General features: G+C 42.9%; 1 protein-coding gene across 1 annotated transcript in view; it reads right to left on the reverse strand.

Annotated features, from left to right (window-relative positions):
• Nucleotides 1-339: 339 nt before the first annotated feature.
• The window catches only part of LOC103801907 (guanine nucleotide exchange factor DBS-like), a 42,530-nt gene continuing 29,640 nt past the window's right edge, over nt 340-13,229 (reverse strand). The window contains exons 13-20 of the mRNA XM_009074345.1: nt 12,359-12,454; nt 9,702-9,791; nt 7,539-7,610; nt 5,732-5,818; nt 3,379-3,497; nt 2,769-2,881; nt 1,613-1,716; nt 340-440 (exon numbers count right to left, since the gene is read on the reverse strand). Of these exons, the coding sequence (XP_009072593.1) occupies nt 340-440; nt 1,613-1,716; nt 2,769-2,881; nt 3,379-3,497; nt 5,732-5,818; nt 7,539-7,610; nt 9,702-9,791; nt 12,359-12,454 (782 nt within the window). The remainder of the gene's footprint in view (nt 441-1,612; nt 1,717-2,768; nt 2,882-3,378; nt 3,498-5,731; nt 5,819-7,538; nt 7,611-9,701; nt 9,792-12,358; nt 12,455-13,229) is intronic.

The following is a 13,229-nucleotide window of genomic DNA, read 5'->3' on the forward strand; positions in this document are numbered from 1 at the left end:
TCAAGCAAAGTTGCCAAAAGGTGCGTGCATAGAAACTCTTCAGCTCTGCTGTCGACCTAATTTAGGCCACATCTTCTGAAACAGTTTGATAATCAATGCAAGAAGCATTTTTCTCCTCTAATACTGAAGGTAGGTTTGATGTTTTCTGGATGTTTAATGCTCCTTTCAAGTTTGTTTTTCCCAGCTTGCCAGGTGGACAGCACAGTTCTCATCTGTTCATACTGATAAAGTTTTAGTGAATTGTGAATCTCAGAGCTTGTGAGAAAGGCAACTTTGATCCAGTGTCCACCCAAAATAAAGACAGATGGATGGGGTCCTGAGGAAGGCTGGTCCTGCTGTTCAGCTGCCAGCCCTCTGTTCTGCTGGGAAGCTTTTGGCCACCTCACTTTCCTTCGTGTCTGACTCTACTGAAGCTGTACTGCAGGAATCGTTGTACGTGTCTGAAAAGGAGGACATGGGCATTGTCACTACAATATGTCTATAGGATTTTCCATCTACAGTCTTGAGGTTCTCTGTTAAAAGCCTGAAATAAAATAAAACATAAATAATCACAATTCTACTGCTCTCCTAATTCCTTCATAAAAAGCAAGGGAGGCTCTTTTGGTACGTAACTAACTGTGATGTGTGTGTGACTTTGTTTTTCTTTTGAAGCATCAGACATGCCAAAGAAATGAAAGCCAAAGTTCTTTCAGTTGGGCACTTAGGGTGAAGACAGAACTAACCTGCTGAGGAGATGATGGTGTAGCAATTACCAAACTCCCTTTAAACCACAGCAAAGAGTCCTGGTTAACTTTCAAAACGGGGTTTCTCCATTTTAACAAACTGACCAAAAAAAAACACCCAAGAGACACCAGTAACTCAGAACAAAGTGCTGGCAACTCTGTATCACAGGTCTCCAGGCTGTGCCAGATTTTACTTTCTTCTGTTACCAGGAGAAAAGCAGGACACATTTTGGTAAATTGTATTTAAGGATGGGCAAAAATTAATCTAAAATTGGAAACCTTTGATCTGCAGAGTTGCTGAGATTCAGCTTTTCTAGTGCAACCTGTTTGGGTGTTAGGTCAGAACCAAAGCTTAAGAAAGGATGACTTGTACTGCTGATTGGGCTGAAATCTTGCCAGAGCAGCCCTTCCTCCAGCTTTTGGAGCCAGCAGTGAAATATGATGAAAGCAGTAATGGTTCATGAAATTTAAATGTTTTCAAACGTGGGCCAGAACCACAGCCCTGATGCTGATCTACATCCAAAACGCTCTCCATGTCAGGATCAAAGCTATCCTGCAGGCACACCCTGCTGTATGGCACACTGGGGCTAGCTGTAAAGTAGCCAACCTGGGTACTGGTAGCCATATATGTTTGTTGGGAGATTCAAGTTCTGCCCAGGAAAGGGAAAACAATTAAACTAAGTCAAGGAGAGTTGCTTTGCTTAACTAGCTCTGACACCCTGGCACCAAATTTCAGGCTAGCTCAGCCATGTCACCAGAGGCTGCAGCACAGACATGCATTCAGGTGAGTACTTTAATACAGAAAGTGCATTTTTATCACATCAGTTTTTATCATATCCTTTTTCAGTATGAAAAATAAATAAATGCCAGTAACATGTTTTCTCTATTACCTGCATTGCTGTTCTTAATTATGTTGCTACTGTCCCCCTCTGCTGGCTGCAGTATACTGGAAGGAACCCACTCGCTTTTCTCAGAGACCAGTTTCTTCACTAACCTGAAACTCAGAGAACAGTCAGTGAATTTTCCTACATTCCCTTTCCCTGGGTTCTGTTTCTTAGAAGTGCATGTTGGGCAGTTATTTCCTAAACTAAGGAAGAGGCAGAGGTCCCAGGGCAGTCCTACAGGTGTCTGGTGATTAAGTTTCTTCAGTCTCAGGTGGTGACCCAGTATCCCAGGTCAAGCTCACTTGTAGGCAGACTGTGTGACAAGGAAGCAGTGACCTTGGCCTGTGTTTCAGACAGTGCCTTTGGGCTTGGTAGTGCTGGGTTAATGGTTGGACTCGCTGATCTTGGAGAACTTTTCCAACCTAAATGATTCTATGATTCTAAATTCAGAGCTGAAGAAAATTAATATTTCATATTATTCATCCCCCTTGCTGTAAATACCACCCAGGGTGGATGGGTTTAGTTCACTTGCCAACTACTTCTCCCTATGGAACTTGCTCCCTTCTCGGCCGCATGTCAGTTCCGAGTGAAGGGTCTGACTGCACAGGCACTTCAAGGAGATCAGATCTTCTTCCTGCAAATTGCCCATGCTGGGAGAATTCAGATGTCCAGGCAGGTCTGTTCCTAACACTTGGCAGTAAGAGAGAATCAATGCACCAAAACATTTGTGAGTTTAGCGAGGACAGACTCATTCCCCTTTGTCAATCATGTCTTACATCTGAACCCTTGGGGATAAAAATGCTCTCAGTGGAAGACATGAAGATTTTACTGATGTGTCCTATGGGAAAGTACTGCTTTTGACAGTTGTCCTTCTGGCTAGAAGTTGCCAGAAGTTGAAATATTCCTGTCCTTTTTCTTTATGCAAACTTCTGCCCTCTTAAGCCTCATGTCACAAGGATTTGGGATGAAAGCCAACCAGGTGGAGTTAATCAAAGCTGCCTGTGTGTTCATACCTCCCACTGCCTCTCATGCTGTGGTCAATAGGGTGAGTGGATTTGGATTGATTTTGAAGAGACTTTGACATTCTTCTGAATGTATTCCATCTTTTCCAAGAGGTTATGGGTGTTCTACCTGTCAAATTCTGTCTCTCTGCTGTACTTACCATTGACCGTTCTCTCCTTCCTGCACAAACTGCACTAAATCTCCATCCTCAAGAGTAAGAGAATCTGGGAAACAGCTGTCAAAACTGCCTTCTACCCGAAAAAGATTGCTCCCCTAAAATGAATGAAACAAGGCACACAGTCACTGTGGGTGAAAACATCGTGCAAGAGAGTGAGTTTAGTTAAATACTGAATTAGGCATTCCAAGCTGGCAGAGATTTCTTCTGTAGGGAATTGTGTCACTTATTCCTTTTATCATGCCTAGGTTATATATTATTTAAAATTAGGACAGAACTGTGCTATGCTTCAGACTTTATTGTGATATAAAACTTGTGTGAAGTTATCTGGAAAAGTCTGAAATTACTTTTTTAAAGGCTCAGAATTTTCCCTCACTTGTGTAGCAGGTAAAGCAACAGATTACAAGTGAGGGTGCTTTTTGTGGTCCTCATCCTGATCAACTAAAGGATCTTGGAATAATTTCCCAACACCCCAGATCAAATTCTCATCTTCTGAATTCCCACACATCCATGAACCCAAACTTTGCAAATTAAATTGTGATCTTCAGAGCAGGTTATACAGGGAAAGGGCAACATAATTGGAAAAAAGAATTACATTGTTGGGGTTGGTCTCTTCCTCCAAGTCAGACGAGTTGGAGAGTTCATCCATACTGGAGGGGATGGCTTCAAAATCTTCAAATGTGTCTAGAGAAGGCATTTGCCTGCTGGGCCAACCTTTTCAAAGGAGATAAACCAAAGAGTTAGCTACCAGTCATTAGTCTCTTTCAGACTGTCTTTATAAAGTAAATGCCATAGGTTCAGTTCCCACTATTTCAGTTGCTGAAATGCTTGTACCTTTTTATACTTACTCCATGATTTTGCCATAAGAATTATGCCACAGCCATTGCTCTGTCTCTAAAAGCCTGTACCACTCGCTGTCATTTGTGGCAGGGCAGACTGTGTGGCTGCAGTGTGCATGCCCATCCAGGGTTTAGCATTGCTAAATCACTGCAGTTCAGGATGTACAAAAAGCAAGGACAAGGAATATTTCTGCAGACCCCACGCTGTAACAAATGAGAACTTGTGCTGACATGACTTCCAGAAGGCCATGCTTGTTCAGTTTCCCGCTTACCTCCACACACCTATCTATAAATTGAAGTCCAAAGCCATAGAATTTTGGTTAACTTCTTATCTCCATCTCACCCCAAGGTGATATTATCACCTGAACAACTTACAAGACTATACCCTGGAGCAGGGCAGGCACAGGGTAAACAACAAGGCATAAAGACAACCAGACCTTGGTGGTACAGAGGGAAGATCTCAATCCTATTTCAGCTCTTAACAGTCTTATTGCATGATTTGCACCCAGAACCACCGTAGCCCAGTGGAAAGGACTTAATGAGAGGCAGTCTTCTTGCATGATTTGCACCCAGAACCACCATAGCCCAGTGGAAAGGACTTAATGAGAGATTTCCAGCCCAAGCACAACATCCAGTTTCTTTACCTACAGAGTCATGTGCACAGGATGTGTCCTGAGGGAAATTCAGGCTAAGCCTTAGAAAACCTGCCTGCCTGAGGCTTCCAGGATGAAAAAGTAGCTCAGCCTCTTCTGTACAGGCAGCAATCATGATCTACACTTTCCTTCATTTCATGCCTGTCTCTTTTCTGATGGGTAGTCCAACCAGCAGGAAACAGACCTTGCATTGACCAAAGGATTCTGCATTCCTGACAGATACAAACTGAATGAGTCAGTCCAATCAGCATGTGCCTTCCTGCTTAATGTACCTGCTGTGTGTTAGCTGCTTCACAGGGTATTGGTCTGAGCAGATGTTGAATCAAGTTCTTTACAGCCTGTGGGCCACTGCTCTCAGCAAGGCAAAGCACTGCTCTGACCATGAGGCACAGAGACAGATGCTCACACAGTGGGATTATGCATTTCTCATCACTCACAACCCACACCAAAACCTGGCCTGAGACAATACAAAACCCAAGCCAGGCGGGTCAGGCAGTAAGCAGAAAAGTGACCTGATCTGGGAGAAATACATTTAATATTTAATCCCTCCCCATGCACATCCTCCCTGCTATAGGCACTGGTTGGTGCAACAAGTGGTCATGCAGCTCTGTAGCCCTTTCTCCTCCCCAGGGGCTGTGTCTGCCCTGGCCACTGTAATCCAGTTACAAGAGACAGTCACCTTCTTCCACCAGAGCAGCATCCCCAGTTATAACCCTATGGGTATGGTTAGGTCATCTGTACTTTTCAAGGGGTAAACTAGCCTCTGGAGTGGCACTCATGTGCTGGCCTGTGAGTGTCTATTCCAACAGAGTTTGGGACAGAGGAGACAATTTTGGACACAGACCACATAGCATACAGAACTGGATCCCTTATTATGGATCCATTGATTCACACAGGCAAAATACTAGCAAATGTGTAAATATACAAGAATATGTCAATGCTAATTAGCTTCAAACTGCTACAGCAATTTAAGTTCAAATTCACAGGTTGGGCTACAAACACCAAAAGAAAAAGATACCCTCTCCCCCCTTAGTCAAAATAATCTTTTGCCACTGTCACTTGCAGAAAGCATCCAAGGCAGAAACCTAACCAGCAAGGATTCCTTACAAACACATGCATCAGCCTTCCTCTTGCATGCAAATTGGTATTCTAATTTCAGAGACTAAGGAATTGCCTAAGTTTTACATACTTAATTCAAGCTATAAAATAAGACAGGTCAAATTCTGATGTCCCTGACATCCGTTAAAAGAATTATTTTCAGCTGTGCTCAGAAAACCAGAATCTGGGGCACTGTTTCTAGATTTGCCAAGTGATCCAAGCTTGTTCTTTCATTGCTTTGGTGGGAAATAATATTCACCAAAAGAGAAAGATCTCTTTATGTTAAAGAGAGTAAATGTTATCATAAATTTAGATTACACTCTCAAATTGAAATGATAAATGCTTTAATTTTGTTTACCTGTCTGTGAAGCAGATCTAGGTACGGATCTCGTGGTGGAACCAGTATTACATTTAGTCTGGGCCAATATGGTGTTCTCAAAAGCATCTGTGACAGGAAGTACAATTTGTGTCTTCAAGGTGAAATAGTGACCAGACAACCAGTACAAAGTGAATTCCTGTATCACCTCTACAACTGGAAGTCTCTAACAAACAGGTGGACTGTGGTCCAACAGTAATAAAAGAGGAGACACATGACCAGCACAAATGAGTGAAAGGACAGCAGCATTCCACAGAAAAACTGTAAGTCTGAGAAGGACAGAGAACAGCCAAATGAATCAGACAGAAATATTGATGTTAATTAAGGAAAACAATGTCTGGGTGAACAGTGCAGTGTTCTACTTCATTACAGCTTCATCACTCATTTTTACCATACTTCCCTTGCAGCATTTCAAATTGTTCTGTAGGTGATGGCCTGTGGTTTTGATGCCTACCCATACAGCAGTGAAAGAGGACCAGGGAGGCTAGAAATTAATTATTTCAGTCTTGATGAGTGCAATGCAATTTTGTGGAGGACATTTTTACCTAACTATATCAAATCCTGTGTGTTATTACCTCTGCCAGAGCTCTGGCAATACCAGCAATATCTTCTGGTAAAGGGATGATAAAGTTCATTGTTTCCTCTACTTAAAGAAACTCGGTCTGGTGAGGGATAATGTGCAGTACCATGTTTTTAACCAGTGAGGATCAACTCAGCTCTATCCTACATGCTGTATATTTGCACCATGAAATTCCCCCTCTGCAGCCAAAGGGTATGCTGAAATCAGAGTTATCTGTCAGTGAGGAAAGTGAGGTATAAACACCACAGTTTGTGAAACTCTGGTGCTGGGTGCCGCCAGGGTGATTCTAAATGTAGTGCCAGAGGTCACTGGCAAAAGGAAATACTCTGCAAACAGCAAAACTAATTCTACTGTCTCTGAATTGTTTCTTCCAACCTATCTGTTCCAGTCTCCTCTCCTGCTGTGAGTGACACAGGAGATAGCACTGATATGTCACTGACCTCTCCACCTCCCTTCTGTATCAAGTTTTTGTGCAGAGCTACACAATACTAAGAAAGGAATCCCCAGCCTATATCTCTCCTCCCTGTCCTTCTGCAGGGGTACCTGGTTTCTTGTGCCCCACAAGGCAACATCCTCTGGCAAATGCTCAGGTAAAGGGGAAAGGTAACAATGGAAGCTGGTGATCTTCCAGTGGCTGGAGAAGAGCTTCACAATTTAACTAATATTGCTTCTTAAACAGCAATTGATTAATCTGCTGCAGCAAATGTGGAAATTCTGCTTGTCTGAAATGAAACACTGCACCTTAAATGGCTATTAATGCACACTCTAGCCTCTTCTGTGGTCTTCATGCACATGGCTCCTGATCCTCTCCTTAGGTATAGACACTAACAAGGGAAGAGGGATGCAAATAGCCAGACTGCAGGTGACAATGAAAAGTAGCCCCTTGGCTCCCTGCTGCTGCTCTCCATATGGAGTGAGACAGAAGCCAGGCAGAAAATCCAGATCCAGGTGGCAGTCTAGAGCATTACTTCCCGAAACAGGCAGAGAACTGGGGTTTTAATTTAGGCCCTTCCATAGGTGGCTATAACATGAGTGCAGGAGCCAGGCAAGGGAGTGACAAGCTGTCTTTATCCCAGTTACACAAATAAACGGACCCCAAACCCCTAACGGACTCCATTGTCATCTGCCAGCTGTGATGAGATGTGAATTCGGTGAAGAGTATCAAATGATTGGCAAACAGGTTTTCATGCAGAATGGAAGTACTCATACCTTCAAACCCAAGGGGAGTTGGGTCACTCTTTATTTCATGTCTCTTGACTTTAACTGCAGGAACAAGGGGACCTGTGTGAAGTTTGCAGAGTCACAAGGCTGTAAATATTGTTAAAGGAGAAACTTGCTTTCCCATTACCTGGAAACACTAACTACCTAATACTTTCCATTTCACCCAGGAAAATTACCAACCCCTAGATTCTAGGTGGTGAAGATACACTCAGTTCTGTGGACTGGATAGGAAACAGATCCCTTTTTGCAAAAGACATTGAGACATCACAGTCAATGTATCTGCTTCCCTTCAAGTCTCACAGATGCTTCCTCTCACTCTTGCCCGGGAGGTGGCACTAAGTCAGCAAGACTGACCAGCTCAGCTTTCACTCATGAGGTTGGCAAGGCAGAGCCCACAAAAGCCAACAGTTACGCCCTGCAGAAGTGGGAACACCTCTCACAGGTCCATGTACAGTGCCCCTCCTGTGTCCCAGCTCCACATGTGGAGGCCTGGTGATGTGAGGGAGCTGAACTGTCAGCAGGGAGGATCAGACATCACCCTGGCTAAAACTGCATTTGGGCTGATGCTGAGACAAGACTCAATTCTTTTGTCATCTGAAATATTTTCTTAAAGAAAATGCTGTAAATAAAACACTTAATCAAAAAGCACTGATTTTGTTTTTCTAGATTGTAAAATCTTTAGAAAAGTAGCTTTCTCAGCATTCCAAGAGATTGCTAACAGTCTTATGACAAACAGGATCCTCGGACAGGAACTTTTTCATATGCAACTGTAAAAAAGTTTGAATTTCATTGGAATTCACATATACTTTCTTTGATAAACCACATTAAAGAACAACCTTGGGTTGCCCATTCTCTTTGTACACGCGTGCTTAGTTCTGTTCCACAGCAGCAGAAGTAAATATTGGGAAATAAGTTAGTCATCCCACAACTCATGTATTTCTGAAGTTGTTGCTGAGGACAGAAAGCTGTAAGAACCTTTTCTCCTGTGCTATGCCCATCACTTCCATGTGGTGATGTTTTAGTGTTATGGTCTAAAGAAGCTGGCAAAGAAACATTTGTAGGCAGCAGGACTATCGTGTCCTTCCTCTGCCAATCAACCCCACCATCCTCTCATTTCCTGACAGCCTCATTGCAGTCAAGGATGCAGTTCATATCCTTCACACCTGTTAAGAAGGCACCAAATCCTGTGCAACTTTCTTCTTGACAAATATAGAGCAAAGATTTTTATACAAATTAATTCAGTCATTTGCCCTTCTATTTTGGTTTGTGAATTGCCCTGCAAATCTTAACCTTGCAAATCAGTTCCTCCACTCCAGGAACAGTTAAAAGACAGTATATTCAGAATTCCATGTGTTCAGAAGACCATATGTTCTGTTCTCAAATGTATCCCTGACATGTCAACATAGGTGCCCACAACTCTACTGATTTTCAACACAATCAGCTTGCCTAAATGCATGGGTTGCTTTTGAGTTTAAATGTAGGCACTAGTGCAGTAACTTAAACTTTGCAAAAGTGCCTTTTCTCAAAATAATTAAAGTTCAAAAATAAAACTTTCATAACTGCCCACACAAACTGCATGGAGGTCAGTGCATTCTGGGCACCCAGATCCCTTACACATGTCTGAAAATTTCCTTGCAAACATAATACTTAATCATAATGGCAGTATTGCAAAATATTATTTAAACTGGCATCAATTTGTACTCTATTTTTGGCTTGATTTCAGGATTTCTTGACATCTGATGTCTGCTACGCAATGAGGACATTCTGTCCTTCTTGAAAGTAAAAATCCTAAACAGCTTTAAGGAAACAGAGAGATAATTTCTATTGAATTTCAGTTAATCCAAACCAGGGAGAAGTTGGAAATCTAACCCCACATCAGCCAAAAAGTAATTCAGTTTCCATGGACACCTGCAAAACTTTTTGAAGCCTATTATGGAGAAACTGAGAGGAGTCACTCTCTGTGCTGACAGCACACTTTGATACACATTCAAAATGTCTTGGCCTGCCTCTCTGCAGGTGTTACACTGGTTCTGACTCTTCTACTGGAACCTCCTGCTGGTATTGAAATTGAGCTCTGTGAACAGCATTTGGTAGTGAATATATCAGCAAGCAGGAAGGGAGGGGGTAGCTATGCAAGCAGCATGACAGTACCTTTGGTCACAGCAGAAGCATTAACTGTGGTGCTGATGGAGGAGGCTAGGGAAAAGCGACGGGTAACTTCTCTTTCCTTAACTTCTGGATCTGGGAGAATAGACAGATGCAATGCAGGGCAGGGTTAGAGGTTAATTAGCATTGAGGGTAAAAGATGTTCTAAGCAAAGCAGCAGCTGGAAAAGGGTAAATAAAAGGTAGGTTGCTCCTCTAAAACGATCAGGAGAAATACCCTCAATGACATCAAAAACACAGAAAAGAGTTGATATGAACATATTTTCAAAGCAAGTCCAACTGCACCAGTTTTCATACTTCAGAAAAGAGTCTCATGCCAATTATTATTTTAGCAAACAACTAGTGTCCAAGAACAGCTACAAAACACAGAGACATGAACAGGATGGCTAGAATGGGAGGTGTGTCTGCAGATGAGGTTTGGATTATTTTAGACACTGAACTGCTTGTTCTGTGATGACCGACCTGAAATACACTGAAAACCAAACATGAGTGGTTTGGAGATCACATTTGCCCCTTCTAGGAGTTAACTGTGTGAATGCCTGAACACACTCTCTGAGCCTCCATCTCTACTGGTGCAAACCAGCTTGGAGAAAGTTAAGGCTACAGAAAGGTTTTTTGTTTACTCCAGTTCAGATCCTGCCTGTTGTCAAAGTCCACACAGGAGTGAAAACACAACTTCCCCAGATTTCACTGAGGTGTGTTGGAGCTATGCCAACCCCAAGGAATATGAGTTTGGCTCTGCAAACCAGGACACCTAATGCTGACCCAATGGTGGGGGAGATGCAGAGTGCTGTGCGTGTGGACTTTGATATATGTTGGTGCCAGCTCTGCTATGGCTGTCCTGGGGATCTCTGCACTGATGGAGTACAGGATGATAAAGTTTCTCCTCCAGGCATCAGCATTTCCTTGGGCAAAACACCAAGGTGCTTGTATACAACATTTTCTAGCCCATCATATCCAGCCTGGGTAGACAGTTCAGCATTGCCCTGAGCATCTCTGCTCCACCACCAGTTGGTATCCATCAGGCAATCTTGTTTTCACCCTAGTTAGTCTTGGTACTTTATTGTTTAGACCTTCTCTGCCATCTGGACTTGAACGGGCACAGTGGGTCTGAACAAATATGCCATCCCCTGGCATGGCCAATAATGAATCTTTAGACAAAGGTGTCAAGAGCAAGACAGGCCAATTGCAGACACTTCCCTGTTCCCTTCCCACAGCCTCTGATCTGCTTTAACACCCAGCCCATGTAGTGCTAACACAGTTTTGTGTCTCGTTCATTGCCTGCAGGAATGACCCCACTCTGCTGATCACCCAACCTATTTGCTAATGGTTCCCTCTAGGCCAGGACCAGATCAATAATGGAACAGCACAGCAAAGCAAAACAGGACATTGTGTAACAGAGGTGTTTCACAGGAATCTCAAGTAACCAGACCCAGCAAGCCTTTGAGCTGGGATCACCTACAGCTTCTGAACTGTGCTTTGCTGCCTGCAATAGTGAACACAAGGCAAGACACTGCATGACAAGAAAAATTCAGACAAAATAGTGAAAGAGGCCCAAAAGAAAATTGTAGATCCAAACTCGCCCAAATTACAGAATTATTCTGCGTTTCTGAACTCTGTATTTTGTGACTGATTTCCTTGTCACAGGATCTGAAAACCACTCCATTTGTTGAATTCAGATATTGAACTCATTTGTCCACCTTGCATCTTACTACCATGTGCAGCCTTAACCTTGTAGACAGAATATGATGGCTGTGCTGGCTCTTGGTGTGTTCTTATTTACTTTTAAACATTGCAATTTAATGCTTCTGTATTTCTCCTTTTATTCTTTCAATTTGCTTATTCCTCCTTTGATGCTCACTCTCTCCATCACTGCACACTAAGCCTTTGTCTCACAGAGAAAATATCATTTATCAGAACAGGAGAAAAGCCACACAATAACAGTAATTTCAGTATCTTTTCAGAACGTGATTGTAAGCAGTCATTCAATTTAATTTATATTCACATTTCTTTCTTTCATCTGAAGTCACTTCCTTGTACAGCCATCACAGGAACACGCAATGCTCATGGGGATTAAATGTCTGCTAAACATTTATGCACAAAGACCCAGAACACACCATTTTACAGTGCCATGTAACACAATTAAGCAGAAATTGCATTAAAACCCAGATCTCCTGAATTCCCCAGTGTAACCACTGGGCTACGGCTGAGCAACATTTCAAAAAGCAAAGAGGTCCAACCAATAAATGATTTCACACATGAAAACCTTGTGTAGCACAACAGGGAGATGATACTCTTCCCTTCAAGCCTGTAAGTTGCTGAAAGAAGTTAAGTTGATCATTTAAAACCAGTTCACATTTTGACCCTTGAGAGAAACTGGAAATAGATGTTATTTGCACTGTACACCAGTAAAAGACCCAACCAGCCAACCCAAAGGTTGCCTTGCCAACACTGCTGTGGGAGCAATTTTTGGTAACGGCGTCTTTGAGAAGAGGAGCCATATGTGTGCGCCAGACAGGAGCATTTGGGTGAGATGCAGCAGCACTTTAGGAAACAGTGGTGGATGGCACTATGGGATGGAGAGAACATTGTGGGAGTGCAGGAGACAGATGGCCTGACCAAATGCTGCATGGGTGATTTTACCTTTGGGTGGAGCTCTGCGGTTGGAAAGACCTTGCAATGTGAATCGCTTTCTAGCAAGCGCTGTGCGCTCAAGGTTAAGGCTGGTGGAAGCATCAACTAGGAGAGAGAGGGAGAGGGAAGAGAAATAAGGAAGGAAGGGTCAGCTGTTCAGCTTATGGGAAAGGAAAGGTTAGCACTGGATGACAACTAAAAAAATAAATAAATAATTTTTGATTCAGTTCCAGCCTGAGCAAGAGCTAATCAATTAGAAAGGTGACATGAGGTCAGGGCGGGTGAACCAGCTGAGCCAAACGGAACCCCTGAGTTCAGTTTGGCTCACTGAGTTTTAATGGAGAACAAAAAAAAAACAAAACAAAAAAAAAACCAGGTGAAGGGATGCAGCTCTCATCAAAGTAAAATACACTTTAGCAGCAAGCTCATTAAAAAGGATCTAGTGCCTTTTACAATGGAAACATCACTGTGGTTGGAACAGCAAGTTGTAGGGAGAAATAAGAGAAGCTGCCTTGCAGTGCAGGACATGCAAATGTTGTGAGCAGTCCCACTTCTGCTATCCAGCATGAGCACTGAGGAGTCTGCTCTCACCAGCCCTGTGGCTGGTACACTCTCACCCTTACCTGTTGAAGCCTTTCTAATAGACTCCAAAGTTGACAAATATGCATTTGATCTCATCATTTGCTGGAATGTAAGGATGCCATGCCAGCAAAGCTTACATGCCAGATTCCTGCATGAATAAGCCAGTCATGCTGCCTGACAGCCACCTCTATAGGGATCAGTCCCAGATGGATCCTGAGACTTTGGGTTTGAAAGATACTCAGTTACTCACATTGCAGGAAATAGGTGGACCTAGATCAAATGCCCAGATCCATGCATT

This window comes from Acanthisitta chloris, unplaced genomic scaffold (assembly GCF_000695815.1).
Source record: "Acanthisitta chloris isolate BGI_N310 unplaced genomic scaffold, ASM69581v1 scaffold2165, whole genome shotgun sequence".
Lineage (NCBI taxonomy): Eukaryota > Metazoa > Chordata > Aves > Passeriformes > Acanthisittidae > Acanthisitta > Acanthisitta chloris.